Source organism: Oryzias latipes, chromosome 1 (assembly GCF_053564925.1).
Source record: "Oryzias latipes strain Hd-rR chromosome 1, Olatipes_Hd-rR_3.1".
NCBI lineage: Eukaryota > Metazoa > Chordata > Actinopteri > Beloniformes > Adrianichthyidae > Oryzias > Oryzias latipes.
This window is the reverse complement of record NC_136237.1, coordinates 6,767,132-6,787,190: the sequence shown is the minus strand read 5'-3', so window position 1 is coordinate 6,787,190 and position 20,059 is coordinate 6,767,132. Positions and strand designations below refer to the sequence as shown.

Genomic DNA, 20,059 nt, shown 5'->3' with positions numbered 1-20,059 from the left:
TCTTGTTCATGTGAATTATTCTTGCCACGCTAAATGGCTGTTGATGATTGAGGAGCAACATGTAATCATGCTCAGATGTTAAGTGAAGCGTTCGGCGAGCGAGCAGCAGCTGGCACAGAGGCTCCGCTGTTTGGTTGCTGACAAAATCCCGCTGGCAGAATGAAAACATGCAACCCCGAAAGGACTGTGTTGGAATCTCAAACTCCTGAGAAGATCGTCAATGGAAGAAAATGTGCATTACCAGAAAACAAGGCAGAGCATAGAAGCTTGATTTTGTGTCTATAATAACATGTAACATATCTATAATGACTACAATAGAGCACGCATGATCTGAACTATGTCGGGTTGAAGTATGTCTGCACATTAGATTCACTATTCACCTAAATTGAGAGTGAACACACCAGCCTGCTTACAGGGATGCAGAACACGACTGGATAAATTAGTCTATTTTCTCTCCAGGCTCCTTTTTTTCTGTTTGTCAGAAGTTGTTTTGTTTTTTTAACATTACAAGTCTGACACTGCAGAGGTGGGAATGTGAATTTCCCTTAAATTTGCATTTAGAATAGTCATCATGCACACATATACGCTGTGTAATAATTCGTTTATATTTTAGCATGATCATAGTCATCTTCATGGAAGAAAATGTAGAAAAAACAGGGCATAAAAATATTTTTGCTTTATCTAAATTACTTGAGCAGTTGCTGAGAAAAGCAAAGGAGAACGTGTTTCCCCTCGGTCTAAACTGTACTGCAAATAAGTCCTACTCCAAGTGTTTGACTATCTGGAGTTTTATTTCCAAAAGAGAAAGCATGCATTAGGGAAAGCACGCACTTGGTGTAAACTCTTGGTATGTTTCTTTCTGTAGCCAGCTTACAACAGGCTCTGAGCAGAACAGCTGTGTGTCTCAGCAGAGACTTGAACTATAGTAACCTCACCTGGCTCTGCTGGGAGGTTACCCACGGCCAATCCTCTTCTACTGCCTGCCAGCGACTGTGTTACAGGAATCGGCTTGTCTCACAGGTTAACTTGAGGGAAAAAACAGGATCATCTCAGGACAGAAACCTGTACGATTCATAAACTCGGCGTATTTGAGGCAAGGCTGAGAGTTAGAGGAGATGGGGATGAACAACTTGACTCATTCAGCACAATTAAAGTATCACAAGACGTTTATGCAATGAAGACACACATATCATTAGAGTAGAATGATAAACAAGAATGCACAATGAAAGCCTCACAGCCAAACCTCCCACACAAAGAGCTAGCAATAAACACCACTGTGCACACAGAAGCCCTCAGATGTTTGCAGAGACAGCAGGAAAACGGGTCATAAATGCAGCTGCAACACGTGAAAGAAAAAAACCCACGCATCTCACTTTTCTGTTTCAAAACACGGCGAGAATCCTGCATTTCATTGATGTTCAAGAGGAAAAACTAAAACTGCATAGTTGAAACGACACAATGATGTTGTCCTTCAGAAGAAGAACAGATGGACCTGCTCTGAGGCGGTCCTCTCCTCTGCTGTTTGCGTGTCATCTTGCCTGTTTACGTCTGTATTGTCAGTTAGGGCGTATTTACCTTTAAATGTCGGAACATCGCCTCATTAGCTGGAGCATGTGTCAGCTTTCCTGGCACGAGAACGACCGATGATCATAACCCCTCTCTGTCCTGGCACCCTCCTCCCCCCGTTTACATTTCCTGCTCTAATTTCTAACTACAGCAGCCGCACAAAACTCTGCAAGTCCTTCAATTTGAGTTTTCCTGTTTAAGTATGCCATTGTGTCAAGGAAAGTAATAGAAATCCATCAAAATCTGTGAATTATGTTGGGGAAAATTGATATGTCATCAGGAAGAAAGCACCGAAAGCTACAAGTTAATAGTTTTCTCATCACTTTACCTTAATTTTGGTTAAATATTCTTACTGTTTCATGGTCTTCATATGTTTGACCAGCTTATGCTTACATTGCACTGTATTCAGAAAGGATCTTCTAGTCCAAACTCATTTTCACAGAGGGCCACATCAGCATAGTGGCTGTCCTCAAAGGGCCAGATATAACGTATACATGTAACTAAATGTAATGAAAATAAATGTAACTACTCCTTGATGTTGAATAACTCATTTATTTATTAATCTAACTTTTTAAAGTGACAATTACGGTTGCATAGAAAACATATTTATGCTTGTTACTCATATTACTTGTTACTCTTGTCACTCACTCTGCATGAATCCTTTTAAATTTTGTCTGCTTATTAAAACCCACATAACTCCATTAATGAAGGATCAAACTGTCCAAGTGAATAAAGAAAAATAACTTAAACTGAGCTGCAAAGAAGATGTATCACACGTGTAACATTTGACTAAAAAAGGCTGCACACAGCTTTGCATCCAACTGATGTTTTGATGACAACAATGTCTGCATACACACATAAGACCTGCAAACATTGAACAATTGCAACTGCAGCTACACATAAGTAATATGTACTCAACTAAAAAAAATGTATTTTAAGAAACTAAAAACTTTTATGCTCTCGCAGAGTCGTGGGCCACATAAAATGGCATGGCGGGCCACGGGCCTTGAGTTTGACACACACGTGTCTCATCAGCCTAATAAAACAAAAGCATTTTTTGTGACCCACAGTTTTTAAGCCTTGCCTCTATAAAAACAAAGCCCCCCCTCCTTTATTTCTCTGCTGTCACAAAGTAGCAGCACATTTGCGTAGATGTAACGTTCTTTGATAAAGAACTTGTTTCCTGACCGCCATTTACCTTGGTTTGAACCGCAGTAAACTTCCTCAATGATGTCATCATTCATATGACTGGAATCACAAAACCAGCCGCACAATTCCTCCTTTTTGCTGGTTTCTCTGGAGAGAAGAAGGAAATGGTCAGATGTTTTTTAATTCCTTCTGGGGGCATCATTAAATCCTAAAACAAAGAGCAGAGCTGTGGGGAGTTGTGTTGCTAAAAATCATTGTTGTGTCGACTCAAAGTGTGGCCGTTTGTGTACAAGGATTTGACCTTTTTATTACAAATTTCAAACAAAAGCGCTGCGACTACCCAGCAGCCACTGGGGAAAAGGGTTGGGCAGGGCATCCTGCTGCTCCATATGTATGTCACACGTGAGAAGCTGCCTCCTCTGCACTGTGATGCCCCCCCCCCCCCCCCCCCCCCCCACACACACACACACACATACGCACTCAGAGGTAGAACAACAGGACTGGGATCAGCAGTTAAATTTATCTTAGTCTAGCAGGCGCCAAGTGCTAAGTGCCTCCACCCCACCAGAGCAGCGCCTCACTTCCACGTATAGAATATCACTCGTGCCACAGATGTCGGCCTTGAATTTCTTCAGCGATCAAGGACTTTGTATTTAGTGCCAAAGTAATTTGCTGCTATTAACACAAGACACCCTTTCCCTAATTAAATGAGAATTCTAGAATTTCCTAGAAGAAGAAAAAAAGTTCCAAAGTGAAATCCTTCATACCTTCATAAAAAAGGAGATACTTCATAATATTTGACTTTATTATTTAAAAACAATATTCAATATTAGTAAGACTTTTTTGTTGCTTTTATCTGCTTTCAGCTGTAGTAACAGAGTTTTTTTCTACCTTTATCTTAACAGTTTTCCAGCATGAAGAGTTGGAAGGACATGAGGAAGGAGATCCTTTATCTGACTGCAAACCCCACGGGGTCTCCAAACCAAATGTACCAGGCCGTGTCCCGGATTGTGTGTGGACACCCAGAGGGAGGGGGCCTCAAAATCAAGTCTCTCAACTGGTACGAAGACAACAACTACAAGGCCCTGTTTGGAAACCACGGCAACGACAGTGACATCGAGCCAATGTCCATTTACGATAACTCCTCCAGTAAGCACCCAACAATCTGCAGCTTTTGCAAAACAGCATTTTTTACTTGAGTTAACTCTGGTCAACACTCTTATCCTTTCAGCCCCTTACTGTAACAACTTGATGAAGAGCCTGGAATCCAGCCCCATCTCCAGAATGATCTGGCGAGCACTAAAGCCTTTGCTCATGGGGAAGATTCTGTACACCCCAGACACTCCAGCGACACAGAGGATCATCCACGAGGTACAGAGAGGCCCCACACGGCAGAAAGCATCTTCACCTTATGACGGGAGAGGAATTATTGAACGTGTGTGTCTTTTTCAGGTTAATAAGACCTTCCAGGAGCTGGGCGTTCTGAGGGACCTGGGGGGAATGTGGGAAGAAATGAAGCCCCAATTCTGGAACTTCATGGAGAACAGTGAGGAAATGGACATGGTCAGGGTGAGTGACGTCATTCCATCAGACTAAACAGGACTGTGCTTACAGTACGGATCCTGTTTACATGGGAGGTTCACACGAGGGTGTCTTTGTTATGCCATCACTTATCAGAAGCGACCCTGACGAAGACAGAAAATTGTGTGGCTGATAAAAGTTCAAGGAAGAGACGAGCACAAACAGATAATTCAGCTTTAACCGGTCAAGATTTTTCTTGAAGAATAGGTCGACTCTCTTTATTAGAAAACGCAGCAGGAACAAGCACAAGACTGCATTAGTTGTTTGGGTTAAGGAGGCCTTAAAACACTACCACCTAGTGGTAAAGAACAGTTACTGTCAAACTGGAGACGTTTTGGTTTCCTACGTGTAAATTTGACCTTAGGAATGATTGTTTTTTGAGAGAAAAGCAGAAAATCAGAAGATAAGATAACTTAAAGTCAGAGAGAAGCTTTTAAAAAATGTGACAAAGCTATAAAATTAGGTCAAACCACTGGGACACTTCACCACCTCTGATATCAGTCAAAAACCAAACTGCACTGCATGCAGGTTTCTTTCCGCCCAGTTGAATGATTGACTTTTAATTTAGACGTTGCTTTGTTTTGGGCCATTTTTTCTTTCGGTGTCTGTGTAAACAGAGACATAAGAACTGGTGTTTTGATTGCAGAACTTGCTTCAGAGTAATGTCGGCGCTGCGTTCCTGAATGCACAGCTCAGTGGGACTGAGTGGCGCGTCTCAGATGTGGCAAACTTCCTGTCGAAAGCCTCAGAGGACAAAAGACCTGCAGGGACTGCATACACCTGGAGAGATGCCTTCAATGAGAGCGACCACGCCATCCAGACCATTTCCCGCTTCATGGAGGTTAGTGTGCGGCTGAAAAATATAGAGATTACCCAGAAGAGTTTCTGCCTTTGACTGTTTGCATCTCCACTGATAATAAGAGAGAGAAAAAACTGTGGAAAATTAGGATAAAGATTACTTGATCATCTAGGTCAGTAGGTTCCAATCCTTAAATCAAATGTTCTTTCTCTTTCCATGCTTAATATGTTTAACTTGTTGACATTCTGAAGTGCTTCGTTTCGGTCCAAGAGAGAAAAGGAAAATGTTCTGCTGCTAATTTTTAATCTATCTGTTTGAAAGCGTAACTTCAGAGGATTCTGGAAGAAAAGCAGGATTCATAGATCAGTAATTAGCGTTGTTATGTACATTAATGTCAAAGGCAAATGAGATGTTTTCATTTTGACAAACTCATTAGATCAAAAGCCGTTCTGACACCAATAGAAACAGACTCATATGATCAGATTTAAGTGGATTATGTGTTGTACAAATCTACTAAAAAGTTCAATAATTTACCAACTTCACAGAAAAACCAAACACTTTCAAACGTCTAACTAATGTTTAATAGACAACTACTGATGGACTTGCAGAGTAAGGACATCATGAATGTGTAAACCGATGTTTAAATCAGTGTTAAATCAGCATTTCTGTTACTTTTCTGGCATTTCCCGCATTTGGCAGCCAGTATCTCTCCTCCTCCCCCCGTTTACAACGCACCAACCCATCGGAGGCTCGTCTGTGGGAAGTCTTCAAATGTCACAAAAACAAGACCAGATTGCTTACTCCTTGTTCTAACTAGAACTGTTGGACTTTTTTGTTTTTGTTTGGAACAGCTTTTGAAACAAGTAAACGCTTCTTCTCATTCCGATTTTTAAAGACATACTCGACCCTCTCTGTCCTCTTCAGTGTGTGAACCTGGATAAACTGGAGCCGGTGGCAAACGAGGAGCGTTTGGTCAACAAGTCCATGAGTCTCCTGGACAACCAGAAGTTCTGGGCAGGAATTGTGTTTCCTGACATTGTGCACAGCGACAACAGCGACCTGCCCCCCAATGTCAACTACAAGATCCGCATGGACATCGACAACGTGGAGAGAACCAACAAGATTAAAGATGGGTAAGTGATTGCCCTCTCTGTCAATCCATTGTGGACCAAAATCTGCTCTTTTACCGACATTGGTGTCTTTTCTGAATATTTGCAGATATTGGGACCCCGGTCCCAGGGCAGACCCTTTCGAGGACCTTCGGTACGTCTGGGGCGGGTTCTCGTACCTGCAGGACGTCATAGAGCAGGGAATCATCAGAGCTGTCACTGGCTCAAAGGAGAAGACAGGCATCTACATTCAGCAGATGCCGTACCCGTGCTACGTTGACGACATGTAAGCCGGCTCTTTGTAGAACGAAACGTCTTTGAGCACAAATACCTCTGGAGGGTCACCCAAACATTTGATGGCCTTTTCAGTTTCTTGCGAGTGATGAGTCGCTCCATGCCGCTCTTCATGACTCTGGCCTGGATGTACTCGGTGGCCATCATAATCAAAGGCGTGGTGTACGAGAAGGAGGCCCGCCTGAAGGAGACCATGAGGATCATGGGGCTGAACAACGGCACCCTGTGGCTGAGCTGGTTCATCAGCAGCTTAATCCCGCTGCTGATCAGCGCAGGGCTGCTGGTGATGCTACTGAAGGTTGGTCTCAGCTCTGCCATCATGTGAGAGTGTCTGTGTTGGCTTTGGTATTCATGTCAAGTGTTTCTCTGTGACTTCAGCGAGTGAATTGTAGCTGTGGAAAACAGGTGATCTCACTCACTTTGGCCCCACTCTCTTCTCAGATGGGCAACCTGCTCCCGTACAGCGATCCTGGAGTAGTTTTCCTGTTCCTGGGATCCTTCGGCGTCGTAACCATCATGCAGTGCTTCCTCATCAGCACGCTGTTTTCTCGTGCCAACCTGGCGGCGGCGTGCGGTGGCATCATATACTTCACTCTCTACTTGCCTTACGTTCTGTGTGTGGCCTGGCAAGACTACGTGGGATTTGGAGCTAAAGTTTTAGTGGTATGCTCAAGAAGTTACATCTACACACAGTACATGTACGTACGTCAGCACCATTGCATTCACTAAACGGCAGGTGCTCTGTTTTTCTCCCAGAGTCTGCTGTCTCCAGTGGCTTTTGGCTTCGGCTGCGAGTACTTTGCCTTGTTTGAAGAGCAAGGAGTGGGAATCCAGTGGTCCAACTTGCTGGCAAGCCCCTTAGAGGAGGACAGCTACAACCTAACCACATCCATCTGCCTCATGCTGTTCGATGCCGTGTTGTACGGAATCATGACCTGGTACATTGAATCTGTTTTCCCTGGTAAGTCATTCAAATAGATCACAACATGTTTCCTTGCTTTTTTCAGACGGGTTATCTGAAAATTGATTTATAAGAAGGTATTTATGGTTGGTTATTTTTCGTGAATTACAGGTCAGTATGGGATCCCCAGGCCCTGGTATTTCCCTTTCACCAAATCCTATTGGTGTGGAGAAAAAGAAAATAAAAACATGTCTGCGTTGCTTTCAAAGAAGGGGAATGCTGAGGGTAAGAATCCTGTTTGGTACTATGAGTGTGTGCATTGGCATTTTCTGCTTATTGCAAAAACTGATTTTGCTTTATATTATGCATAGCAGTGTGCATTGAGGAGGAACCCGGCCACATTGAACCTGGTGTTTACATCGAGAACCTTGTGAAGGTCTACAGTCACGGAAACAAGCTGGCCGTCGATGGGCTGAGCCTGAAATTCTACGAAGGACAGATCACCTCCTTCCTGGGTCACAACGGAGCCGGCAAGACCACAACCATGTACGACAAGAATCATGCCATCAGTGATTACTCACACTTATTGAATCGCACCACAATACAGTGAATGTCATGTGTTGTCCCGCCTGGTTTCTGATAGGTCTATTCTGACTGGGTTGTTCCCACCCACCTCTGGCACCGCTTACATCCTCGGGAAGGACATCCGCTCCGAACTCAGCACCATCCGACAGAACCTGGGCATGTGCCCACAGCACAACGTGCTTTTCAGCATGTACGTTTGCAGTGTCAGCATCAGCTGTTAAGCCTCTTACTTCATTCGGTAGCTGGGAATATCTGATGGAATTGGGTGTGTGTGCTTGATCTAATCCAGGTTGACAGTAGAGGAACACATCTGGTTCTATGCTCGCCTGAAAGGGCTCTCAGAGGAGAAAGTAAAGGCGGAAATGGAACAGATTGTGAATGACGTTGGCCTTCCTCACAAACGAAAGTCTCGCACAAACACCCTGTCAGGTCAGAGTCTTTACCTCACTTTTTCTTATCACACAACTCTCCTTGTATGTTAAATTGTGGGAGATTTTGAATTTGCATTTGTGACTCTGTTTCCGTGTTAGGTGGGATGCAGAGGAAGCTGTCAGTGGCTCTAGCTTTTGTCGGGGGCTCCAAAGTTGTGATTCTTGATGAACCCACAGCTGGTGTTGACCCCTATGCTCGGAGGGGAATCTGGGACCTGTTGCTAAAGTACAGACAGGGTAAAGAGTCACAGAAAAATCATTGTTCCTTTCTTTTATTTGAAACCTTAACCTTTTTCTTCAATGTTTTGCCTTAACTCTTTCAGGCCGTACAATCATTCTGTCCACTCATCACATGGATGAGGCTGACATACTGGGGGACAGAATTGCTATCATTTCCCATGGTAAGCTCTGCTGCGTGGGCTCCTCCCTCTTCCTGAAGACTCACCTTGGTACAGGCTACTACCTGACGATGGTTAAAAGGGACTACGACTTGGCTCTGCAGTCCTGCAGGAACTCCGCCAGCACCGTTTCCTACAGCAAGAAAACAGAGAAGGTAGGACAGATTCAGCAACATCAACCGTAGCATTGGAGAGAGCATCTGGTGTCAGATTCACTGAGTCTTTCTGTTCTGTAGGAGGACAGCATATCCGAGAGCAGTTCAGATGCAGGCCTGGGCAGTGAACCTGACAGTGAAACCACCACTATTGGTGAGAAATGACATGTTACTGGATTAAAAATATCCTTTAACTAATTTTTGGGAAAACATGGTGTGAGCTTCAGAAATTCACTGACACCTTGTACGCTTTATCTTCGTTCTTTCCTACAGACGTTTCTCTCATCTCTAACGTGATTTTCAAACATGTCCGGGAGGCTCGCCTGGTGGAGGATCTTGGACACGAACTCACCTACGTCTTGCCCTACCAGTCAGCTAAAGATGGAGCCTTTGTGGAGCTCTTCCATGAGCTTGATGACCGGCTTACTGATTTGGGAATATCGAGTTATGGAATTTCCGATACCACTCTGGAAGAGGTAGGATTCCCATCTATGATGAATGTAGTTTATGTTGAAAAAAACAGGGAAAAGCAGTTTTCTGTTGAATTTTTTGTTAGAAAGCGGCAGACTTGTGAGTGTGAGTGTCTTCTCTCCTTGTGTGTTGCAGATCTTTCTGAAGGTGGCAGAAGACAGCGGAGTTGATGCTGTTGAGCTTTCAGGTGAGGTTTGGGACATTTTGAGTGTGGTGTTGGCTCCACCATCGCTTACCTAAAGGCCTTGTCACACAGCCACTACGTACCTTTTGCGCATTTTCTGCGTAGGAAATTTCTGTCTTTGGTGACACATGCGTGATATTCGTAATTCATGTTTTTCTTACGTTCGTCTTTCCTCGATGTGCGCAGATGCCGGTCGAGGGTTTTGGTCGACGGGTCTTTACATGAATTTGGTTTTAGGTTGTTGAAAACTTTTGGTCGGTTGAGAATTACGGGGTTCGTGCGTATTGTGAGTATTTTATACACAGTTGTGCGTGATTTTTGCAAGATGCACACGCACATTTATAGCTTTCCACGACTGTTCCACATTTGTATAACAGACTTTTCACGGACGAACCACCGATGTGTAACTGCACAAATCACAAATGAATTGCATAAAAACAGCTCAAACAACGGTTTATGTTCCACATTGATTTACTTGTGCTTTGCGTGGTTTACTTGCATTTCTTTTGTGGTTTTACCGTTCATTCCTGATACACTTTTGTCACGTATATTCACATATGACAAGTTTTCATCCATGCAATATGTGCAAAATGTACGTAGTGGCTGTGCGACACAGTGCCTTAGCCTCTGGTGCTATAGCTTTATTATTTAGTCTATGCTAGTTTGAAAGCTCTTGAAAGAGTAGCTGCAGACGGCAAAGAGGAAAAAGGCAGACATGAAGTCTTGTTGTTGTTTTCTGTTTGCAGACGGAGTCGTACCGACTCGGACTCGTCGACGTCATGCTTTTGGAGATCACCAGAGCTGCCTGAAACCCTTCACTGAGGACGAATTTGACTTCAACGACTCTGAAGGTGATCCAGGTAGAGCTGCACCACCTGCCATGCAGTGCAATGACAACAATTGTCTTATTGCTGTCATTCGTGGGGCGTTACATTTGAAAATGGAACAGTGAAACCTAAAAACCTGAGCGGCTCATTGTGTTGCTCATTGTGTTGTGTCGTCTAGAATCCCGTGAGACGGACTGGCTTGGTGGGGCAGACGGCAAAGGTTCCTTCCAGGTTAAAGGCTGGAGTCTGAAGAGGCAGCAGTTCGTTGCTCTGCTGTGGAAACGCTTTCTCTACGCCCGGCGCTCCAGGAAAGGCTTCTTTGCTCAGGTGTGACATTGCTTATGGTGTATGTGCCTACAGTCTTAGCCTGTCTACACTTTCATTTTTTTGCTTTTCAATAATAATACTGGAGGCATGAAATTAGGAACTCATTGTGATTGTGTGTGTTTTTTATGAGTTATTTTAAAAAAAGGTATTTTTTTCTAGATTGTCCTCCCAGCAGTGTTTGTGTGCATCGCCCTGGTATTCAGCCTGATCGTTCCCCCCTTTGGAAAGTACCCCAGCTTGGCTCTGCATCCCAGCATGTATGGAGAACAATTTTCTTTCATCAGGTGAGAGTCTTCTCTTTGGCCTCTTTGTTCGTTTTTGATCTAAAAATGTTACTAATCTTTAAAGCAGGTCTTTACTGGGTCTAACTGTCTTATGAAGAATAAAAAAAGACCTTTATTTTGGTATTTTTCACACTGCCCACACAGCTAAAGGCAAAGGTCTGTATGTTTTGCAGCAATGACATGCCTGACGACCCTCACACCAACAAACTGCTGGGAGCTCTGATGGAAAAACCCGGCTTTGGATCTCGCTGCATGAAGGGAGAGCCCATACCGTAAGTACTCAGGAGAAGTTTGACTTATTTTGATTCAAATAAAATGTCTTTATCCCTTTTTGCAATCTTTAAAAATCTAGAAAAAACAGTCAAGATCTTTTCTGAAATTATGCTTTCACCCTCAGCAACACCCCCTGTACTGCTGTTGAAGATGAGTGGGCAGTCCCTGAAGTCTCTGAGAGTTTGAGGGACATTTTCGCCAAGGGCAACTGGACCAGGGAGAACCCTTCTCCCTTGTGTCAGTGCAGCTGTGAGGGGCGTAAGAGGATGCTGCCGGAGTGTCCTGATGGGGCTGGTGGACTCCCACCACCACAGGTCAGTGAGTCTAATCAGAACCCAGGTGAAGCCATATCCCTTGTGCTATCTTGTGGGGTCCAGATAACCCAACGTTCCCAACGTTCACGTGCCTCCGAGGCACGTGAACGTTGGGAACGTTGGGTTATCTGGACCCCACAAGTCAGTGCACTAAACCTTTTTTCTTCAATGATTTGTGATCTTCACTGGTGTCCATGGATTCCATAAAATCCTCTTCACCTTTATCCACCTTTGTCATGATAGGGAGAACACGTCAATGCAAGGGTGGGGTCATCTGGACCCCATAAGATAGCACAATTGTTAAGAGTGTTCACTACAACCTGACGCAAGCAGCGTGGCCCTAGAAAAAAGAAACATTTTCCGGTTGTCTACGATCCTAAATCTTGTATTCTGCACAGATTTGCCCACTTTTCAGCCGCATAAAGTCAGTATCCCCCCTTAAAGGCAGTTGTGACTAAGGTTTGATCAGTTTCCTGCTTTGGTCTCCAGATGAGGATCAGTGACAAAGACACCCTGCAGAACCTGACGGGCAGAAATGTATCAGACTATCTGGTTAAAACCTACGCACAGATCATTGGAAAAAGGTATTCCTCGTCTAAAGTTTCACTTTAATCCGGTGCAACATAATGTTTGAGTTCCTCACCTTCCATCACAGTTACCCATGTAGTGAAATGTTTCTGTCTGTTTTCCAGCCTGAAAAACAAGATTTGGGTCAACGAGTTCAGGTCAGTGTTCACGACTCACTCTTAGTTGTCCATCAATAATCTTCTGGGTGCTTTTTTCATCTCTGACACTCCACTATGTTTGGCTCTTCAATAGGTATGGTGGATTCTCACTGGGTGCAAGGAGCTCCCAGTTTCTGTCTCACAAAGATGACATTGATGTTGCAATTGCTCAGCTGAGGAGGCGCTTCCATCTTGAAAGAGTAAGACATCTGTTGTTGGGCCACTCAGAAACATTCACTTGTAGTCGGTTGTGGTGTTATTCCAACTCCAGTCTTACTTTAGAATTCTTGTTCAAAGGTTTGGTTAAAATAACATTTCTTTTCTGTTCTTACCTTTCAGGGAACTGCAGCTGATCGGTTTTTCCACAGCCTCTCCAGTTTTATCCAGGGATTGGACTCCAAGAATAATGTCAAGGTTAGCATGCAAAGACAAATGTACACCACCTGGTCTGTGGAAAATCATCACCTTATAGCATGCTCCGGGGGAATACTCGATTCCGATTGGCTGCTGGGTGTGCATTAAAAAGTGATATACCACAGGGTAACCGCGCGGTGAAAAAAGTAGTTCCGGTCACCTAACTTAAATGTTTTGTATCACTGCGTCGGCTTCTTTAAAACAACCTTTAGCTTCATCGTCTGGACAAAAACAAGCGGTAAGAGGTGAACTTTCTCTCTGAACTGGTGCTTCATTCAACCCATCGGAAAGATCAGCATATATATATATCGCTTTGTATCGCAGAGTCTTGACTGCAGCGGTGGTGCGGCGCGACGCAGACTATTGGCTACGTGATGCACCGCGCCGCACCACATAGCAAATAGGTCCCTTTTGGGGGGAAAAGTGATCCAAATTGGAAAAAAACAAAACAATTAAGTACTAAAAACTGGTTACTATTTATTTCTTTTGTAAGTGACCATGGTATAAGTGGGTTAATGGCCTTTGAAGTGTGCATTGTCACTTTTTAACGCACTTCGCGGAAGCAACGGCGTGCATTAAAAAGTGAAAATGCATACTTCGTCGGCCATTAAACCTTACATAATCAACTCTTACATCATCAACACTGTCAAAAATACAGTTTAAGCCAATTTTCTAATTCAATCCCTAATTTTTGTTTCCTCTATTACTGAGGACAGAGATTCAGAAGAAAGATACCACGGAAAATGTTTTCATTCATAATATCTGTTGTTTGGCACGGTTGAACACCTGTTACAGTTCTTAGAACACCCAGTGGTTCTCCAACCTTTTCCGTTCTTTCATGTGTCTGACATCCGTCCCTCTCATTCCAGATCTGGTTCAACAACAAGGGCTGGCACAGCATCAGCTCCTTCCTCAATGTGATGAACAACGGCATCCTGCGCGCCAGTCTGCCAGCTGGAAAAGACCCCACCAAGTTTGGCATCACAGCCTACAACCACCCGCTGAACCTCACCAAGGAGCAGCTGTCACAGGTGGCATTGTGAGTGTCACAGCCAGTGTGGGCGGTCACAGGACGGGAAATATCTGCTGTGGGATTCCTACGATCACGCCCTCTCTGCTTCACAGGATGACGACGTCGGTGGACGTGCTGGTGTCGATTTGCGTGATCTTCGCCATGTCCTTTGTCCCGGCCAGTTTTGTGGTCTTTCTCATCCAGGAGCGAGTGAACAAGGCCAAACACATGCAGTTCATCAGTGGAGTGCAGCCCTTCCTCTACTGGCTGGCCAACTTTGTGTGGGATATGGTGAGGCGTTTGTCAGCCAGTTTGACTCCCTTTTCTGATTGAATCTTTGCAGGAAATTCAAATTGGAGGAAATGTTGGAAAATCTCTGTATTTAGACCCGCCTTTCCTCCCTCCTTTGCAGTGTAATTACATCGTTCCAGCCACACTGGTGATCATCATATTTGTGTGTTTCCAACAAGACGCCTACGTCTCCTCGACCAATCTGCCAGTGCTGGCCCTGCTGCTCCTGCTTTATGGGTAATTTGGACAAATTCTTTGTTTTTTTTCTTGTGATTCCTCCATGTGTGTTCACAAATATAAACTGTTTCGGTTTTTTTGCAGATGGTCGATCACCCCTTTGATGTACCCAGCCTCTTTCTTCTTCAAGATCCCCAGCACTGCCTACGTGGTTCTAACCAGTGTCAACATACTGATAGGAATCAATGGCAGCGTGTCAACGTTTGTCCTGGAGCTGTTTGGAAGTAACGTGAGTAGCTCCTCAGAGCAGCAAGCTGCGTTTCTGCCATTTCTTTGATGAAAGAAATACAGATCAAAACCCAGTTTTTCCCTTGTAGGAGATCGGAGGGATCAATGACATCCTGAAGAATGTTTTCCTCATCTTCCCTCACTTTTGCTTGGGCAGAGGACTGATCGACATGGTGAAGAATCAGGCCATGGCTGATGCTTTGGAGCGATTCGGTAAAAACGGAATTTCCCTTCATTGTCACACGTCATTGCTTCAGTCGAGAGTGTTTTTTTTTTTAAATGAATCGTAAATTTTTTGTGTTGCAGGTGAAAATCGGTTCCGCTCGCCGCTCGCCTGGGACATGGTGGGAAAAAACCTGTTTGCAATGGCCGTAGAAGGGGTGGTGTTCTTCTGCATCACAGTCCTCATTCAGTATCGCTTCTGCATCACCACTCGGTTTGTGAAACATCCACCTTCAAACCCTCCTCCGCTCTCCTCAAATGTCCTGTGTGGGATGTGACACCGTCTCTCTGTCTCCCTGCAGGTCTTCCATCAGCCACCTGAAGCCCATTGGAGAGGAAGATGAGGACGTGGCCAGAGAGCGCCAGAGGGTCCTGAGCGGGTCGGGCCAGTCAGACATCCTGGAGCTGAGGGAGCTCACCAAGATTTACAAACGGAAGCAGAAGCCAGCCGTTGACCGGCTGTGCGTTGGCATCCCTCCTGGAGAGGTGAGCTCACCTTCTGCCTGAACACCTGTGTCACGCAGCTCTGCGTGCAAACCCATCGCTTTACCTGATGAAGCAGATTCCAACGGCCCCTTAAACATTAATCTTGCCTTTTTGCAAATGTCAGCAAAAAATTCTTTTTGTAGTTAAAAAATTCTGTTTCCAAATAATATCAAATGAATGCTTTATTCTGTTTTTAAAAGGTGTCAGTGTTTAAAACACTCCTGCAATAAACTCCATTACATTTTTGACTAAATTAAAAAAATCGATGGAAAAAGTTCTTAGACCACATCAAACCCTGGAGGGACTGACAAACATCTGTAATTTCACACCTAAGCGTAACGTTTCTCCCCCACATTCAATAACCTTTTTTCCCTCCTTCTGTCAGTGTTTCGGTCTGCTTGGAGTGAACGGAGCAGGAAAGACGAGCACCTTCAAAATGCTGACGGGAGACTCCCTGGTCACCAGTGGGGAGGCGTACTTGGCAGGCAAAAGGTAAAAACAACAAAACAGAGAATAACGGAACGGCACTCGGCGTCCAAAATGTAATATTTGCCGACCGTTACACTTATAAACCCTTACATCTGCTTTCTTTCATTGCAGTGTAACTACTGAGATAGATGAGGTGCATCAGAACATGGGCTACTGTCCTCAGTTTGATGCCATCAACGACCTGCTGACCGGCAGAGAGCATCTTGAATTCTATGCCATTCTGAGAGGAGTACCCGAGAAGGAAGTCTGCGAGGTAAACACCTGAGATGATATGAATTCAACTTATGTTTTGGTTTTTGGAAGTCTGCAGTGGAAGAGAAGTACATGGGATTTTTTCAGGACATGTATGTGATGGGACTGAGTGGGGGAAGGGTGCAGGTGGGATGTGTGACCACTGAGTGTCAGCGAGAATGAAGCAGAGATGAAGAAGACTGTGGTGAGAGCAGCCATGTTGTCTAGAGCTGGAGGTAGCAGAGAGGAAGATGCTGAGGTTCTCCTTAGGAATGTATAGAACCAGGATCGATAGGTCAGAGGAACAGATCTGGTGAAAGGATGCTGAGGATGGAGCTACCAGGGAAAAAGAGGAGTAGAGGAAGACCAAGGAGAAAGTTCATGGATGTAGTTTTCCTGTCATTCCAAAGTGGTTGGAGTGAGAAGAAAATGATGGATGGAAACAGTGACAACCTGGAAAGATCATCATTTTGTTGCACTGAAAACATTTTTACATGCAAAATCTCTCCACTAGGTGGCAGAGTGGGGCATCCGGAAACTGGGATTGGTCAAATATGTTGACAAATCGGCCGGGAGCTACAGCGGAGGAAACATGAGGAAGCTGTCCACCGCCATCGCTCTCATTGGAGGACCTCCTGTTGTGTTTCTGGTCAGCGAGACTCCATCAGTTTCAGGTCAGACGAGGCCAGTTGGGCGCAGAAACTAACTTTTTGTTTCTAAAATGTTTTCAGGATGAGCCCACTACGGGCATGGACCCGAAGGCACGCCGAGCCCTCTGGAACGCCATCCTGAGCATCATCAAAGAGGGACGCTCCGTGGTTCTGACGTCTCACAGGTTAGACGGCATTTTTTTCCCGCCCGGCCTTCTGCTCCTCCCCCTTCTCCACCCGTCACAAACTGGTGTGCTCCTGTCTTTGCGCAGCATGGAGGAGTGTGAAGCTCTGTGCACCAGGATGGCCATCATGGTCAACGGCAGGTTCCGCTGCCTGGGCAGCGTGCAGCACCTGAAGAACAGGTAGGAAACCTTCCAGAGACAAAAAAAAAAAAACGGTGCCTTCATGTCAGAACGTCTGCCGGAGCAACAACCCTGCACTCTCCTGGTCAGGTTTGGCGACGGCTACACCATCATCCTGCGAGTGGCGGGGCCAGACCCAGACCTTCGGCCGGTGATGGGCTTCATCGAGCGGGAGCTTCCAGGGAGCACGCTGAAGGAGAAGCACCGCAACATGCTGCAGTACCAGCTCCCCTCATCCCTCACCTCCCTAGCCCGCATCTTCTCCCTCCTGTCCAAGAACAAGGAGACGCTCTGCATAGAAGACTATTCTGTGTCCCAGACCACCTTAGACCAAGTAAGCAGACGTCACCGGACAAAGAAATGCCTTTCCCCTGCTCAGTCTTTGACGGCGTCTCTCCTCTCTGTCTTTCTAAAGGTGTTTGTAAATTTCGCCAAGGACCAAAGTGACGAGGACCACTTGAAAGACGTCCACCTGAGCAAGCGGGACGCCGTCGTCGTGGACCTTTCACAGCTCAACTCTTTCCTCGTAGACAGCAAGAGCAGGGAGAGCTGCGTCTGATTCCACCAGTGGGAGGTGCTTCACCCACTCCCCCCACCCCACCCAGTTTGAAAAATATGGACCACAAACGTGTGGGGGAGGGAGGGGGGAACCATTTTTTTGTTTGTTTTAGTCTTTTATTCTTCTCATTTTTCAGTGAACCTGCACCTGAGCGCACAGCCTGAAAAGGCAAAAGCTGCAGGCTTTGTGAAAGACACTGACTAAATGAAAACTCAATGCAAATCAATGCAAGAAAACGTGTACACATATATTTAAGAGGAAGATGAGCCCGCGGGTGTTGGAGACAGTTACAGATGCAGGCTCTGTGTTCCACTGGAGAGCAGGAAGCAAACGTCTTGGATTCGTTATTCCCATTCCTCGGAGGATCTCACTGCTGTGGATCATTCACTGCCAGCTTTTGAAACATGGACTGACCACTTTTTTTATTCAGGGTCAAACTTCTTCAGCTTATCTTTGTTACCAGCGACAGTTTTATAATCAAAACGAAAGTTGAAAGACAAAAAAAAAAAAAGATCAATCTCAGTGACAAAAGTGCAATCTATGTGATTATTTCATTGACCAACGTAGACCTGCGTTCCCTCTACAGAGTTCTTTTCTTCTGTTTTAACATGTGGGACTGCTGTCCTTGCTGGTTACCTTAACATTGTTCAGCCCAGTGCCTGCAGACGGGGAGCACTCCATCCCAAACCCCAGCACACGTATGCTGCCAAGGAATGTAGAGCATGGACGGCACGCATCCAGAGCCTGGAGAGAAACGCCCGGCCGCATCCGCGCCCAAACAAAGAGGCCGGATGTTTGTTCCGGTTCTTCAGCCGGTGGTGTTGCTCTGCGTTTTCCTCCCGATCCCAATCGGACGGAGGGTTCTCGGAGGCTGTTTCGGAAAGATGGCTTTATGTTTGCGACCGCATGCTTCCTGCCAGCCACGCACTTTGAACATCCGTGTCCGTGTGTGTAGACCAACGCATGCCAGTAGATCTGTGTTCACTGCAGTGGAGACAACTACCGTCTCCTTCATTACTGTTGGGTTGTTTTGCATGGCGTCAAATGTTGAGATGAAAAAAAAACAACTAAAAGTGGAGATAAGTTATGGGACTGATGGGATTCTATCAACCTATTTCTGTGGATGTAATGTACAGTAATTCGATGTCATCAGTAATCTATCAGTATCTGTGCCAAATGGAGACGTATCTTTGATCAAACTATGTAATCCTACTGAGGCAAAGGATTTTTCCGCTTTTGCTCCGCCACTCGATCGATCAGCTGCTGGAAACAACGCAGGCTCACATGTGAGGTTTGTTCCATCTTTACCTTTAAAGCTCTGGTGACTTTGCCAAATCTCAAACTTGTCACAATCACAGGCGTCAAGACAGAAATATTCCGTTTGGAGTCAGCCAGACTGAACACGACGAGCTGCTTTCTATCTACAAATCCAGGGTTTGAACTGAAGACAGAATCTGTTCAAAAGTGTTTTATAGTTATTCAAGAACTGACCCTTCAAAACCTTTTTATTTTATTTCCCCCCTTACCTAAAAGAATTTTGAGCACTTTATGGGCGTAGCAGCCTTTGGTTTTCACCGTGTAGGATTAAGCTTTTTCAAAACCCAAACCAAATGTCTGCACTGAAAAACAGACACATACAGCTACATCACTGCAGATTTGTTTGAAACTTGAAACCGAGATCAAAGGCTCTTGTGAGTTAGACAAATTAGTCAAACTGTGAAAATATTAGACTAGAAGTTGTTAAGAGCAATGCAGGACATTACTTAAGTGGTCATTTTCTTCTCTTCTCGATCTCAATATTACTATTTGTTTACATTTGAAAGTATTACAAATGTTTGTGTTGGTTAACCGTTGTGTATAAATATTCTCTACATTGATAAAAATTCATACATTTTCAAATAAAGGACTTTGGACTGAACTATTTCCTTGTTTTTAAACTGGATATTTAAAAAAGCAAGTACAGTTGTGTTATATGGAAAGCTTAATCCAGTGTGGGTCCTTAGGTAAGAAGACCCTTCCTGCTGCGGCCTATTCGGGTCTCCCTGTGCCTCAAACATACAGGATTGTGTCAGGAAGGCATCTGGCCTAAAAACGATGGGTGAACCAAAGTCAAAATGATAGAAAATCCTATGCTGACAAAACCTGAAGTGAGATTTGGATAATATCCAAAGAGAACTTATGGACGACACTGAAGCGTGAACTGTCCGATGTGTAGCAAGATGTAAAGCACCACCTCAATCATCTTTGGATTGGTTGTACAAGGACTTTTGATTATGATCATGTTGTTTTAACCAAAATCCAAAAACCTGTGTTGTTTTCTAGGACATAACACTTTATATTAAGATTCCTTAACAAGCTTTGTTAACACATTAACAAGCATTATAAATGAATTTATAGGGTGTTAGTAAGACATTTATTAGTACAATAAGTCTAATGAGGTTTATTAAATTACTTAGTTAACACATTTACAAGCATTATTATTAGGATGTTTTCAAGATGCTA

The 20,059-nt window shown here is 44.6% G+C and overlaps 1 protein-coding gene across 6 annotated transcripts in view; it reads left to right on the top strand.

The window, feature by feature from the left end:
* Window positions 1-19,475, top strand: part of LOC101163147 (phospholipid-transporting ATPase ABCA1) — a 31,894-nt gene extending 12,419 nt beyond the window's left edge. The window contains exons 9-50 of one of the 6 annotated variants that reach the window (XM_078949639.1): window positions 3,621-3,864; window positions 3,947-4,086; window positions 4,168-4,284; window positions 4,943-5,137; window positions 6,020-6,228; window positions 6,314-6,490; window positions 6,574-6,796; window positions 6,940-7,161; window positions 7,255-7,459; window positions 7,571-7,684; window positions 7,774-7,945; window positions 8,043-8,174; window positions 8,274-8,413; window positions 8,515-8,652; window positions 8,739-8,968; window positions 9,050-9,122; window positions 9,242-9,444; window positions 9,575-9,626; window positions 10,370-10,474; window positions 10,629-10,777; window positions 10,937-11,061; window positions 11,235-11,333; window positions 11,459-11,648; window positions 12,138-12,232; window positions 12,341-12,373; window positions 12,468-12,573; window positions 12,713-12,787; window positions 13,657-13,826; window positions 13,913-14,090; window positions 14,212-14,327; window positions 14,412-14,556; window positions 14,645-14,768; window positions 14,862-14,991; window positions 15,080-15,263; window positions 15,649-15,755; window positions 15,864-16,005; window positions 16,498-16,632; window positions 16,715-16,818; window positions 16,906-16,998; window positions 17,089-17,332; window positions 17,414-17,572; window positions 17,694-17,793. In XM_078949639.1, the coding sequence (XP_078805765.1) occupies window positions 3,621-3,864; window positions 3,947-4,086; window positions 4,168-4,284; window positions 4,943-5,137; window positions 6,020-6,228; window positions 6,314-6,490; window positions 6,574-6,796; window positions 6,940-7,161; window positions 7,255-7,459; window positions 7,571-7,684; window positions 7,774-7,945; window positions 8,043-8,174; window positions 8,274-8,413; window positions 8,515-8,652; window positions 8,739-8,968; window positions 9,050-9,122; window positions 9,242-9,444; window positions 9,575-9,626; window positions 10,370-10,474; window positions 10,629-10,777; window positions 10,937-11,061; window positions 11,235-11,333; window positions 11,459-11,648; window positions 12,138-12,232; window positions 12,341-12,373; window positions 12,468-12,573; window positions 12,713-12,787; window positions 13,657-13,826; window positions 13,913-14,090; window positions 14,212-14,327; window positions 14,412-14,556; window positions 14,645-14,768; window positions 14,862-14,991; window positions 15,080-15,263; window positions 15,649-15,755; window positions 15,864-16,005; window positions 16,498-16,632; window positions 16,715-16,818; window positions 16,906-16,998; window positions 17,089-17,332; window positions 17,414-17,557 (5,979 nt within the window). In that variant the 3' untranslated portion in view covers window positions 17,558-17,572; window positions 17,694-17,793. Of the gene's footprint in view, window positions 1-3,620; window positions 3,865-3,946; window positions 4,087-4,167; window positions 4,285-4,942; window positions 5,138-6,019; window positions 6,229-6,313; window positions 6,491-6,573; window positions 6,797-6,939; window positions 7,162-7,254; window positions 7,460-7,570; window positions 7,685-7,770; window positions 7,946-8,042; window positions 8,175-8,273; window positions 8,414-8,514; window positions 8,653-8,738; window positions 8,969-9,049; window positions 9,123-9,241; window positions 9,445-9,574; window positions 9,627-10,369; window positions 10,484-10,628; window positions 10,778-10,936; window positions 11,062-11,234; window positions 11,334-11,458; window positions 11,649-12,137; window positions 12,233-12,340; window positions 12,374-12,467; window positions 12,574-12,712; window positions 12,788-13,656; window positions 13,827-13,912; window positions 14,091-14,211; window positions 14,328-14,411; window positions 14,557-14,644; window positions 14,769-14,861; window positions 14,992-15,079; window positions 15,264-15,648; window positions 15,756-15,863; window positions 16,006-16,497; window positions 16,633-16,714; window positions 16,819-16,905; window positions 16,999-17,088; window positions 17,333-17,413 lie in introns of all 6 variants that reach the window. The other 5 variants (XM_078949622.1, XM_078949634.1, XM_011480250.4 and 2 more) reach the window with 5 other exon arrangements.
* The last annotated feature ends 584 nt before the right edge of the window (window positions 19,476-20,059 follow it).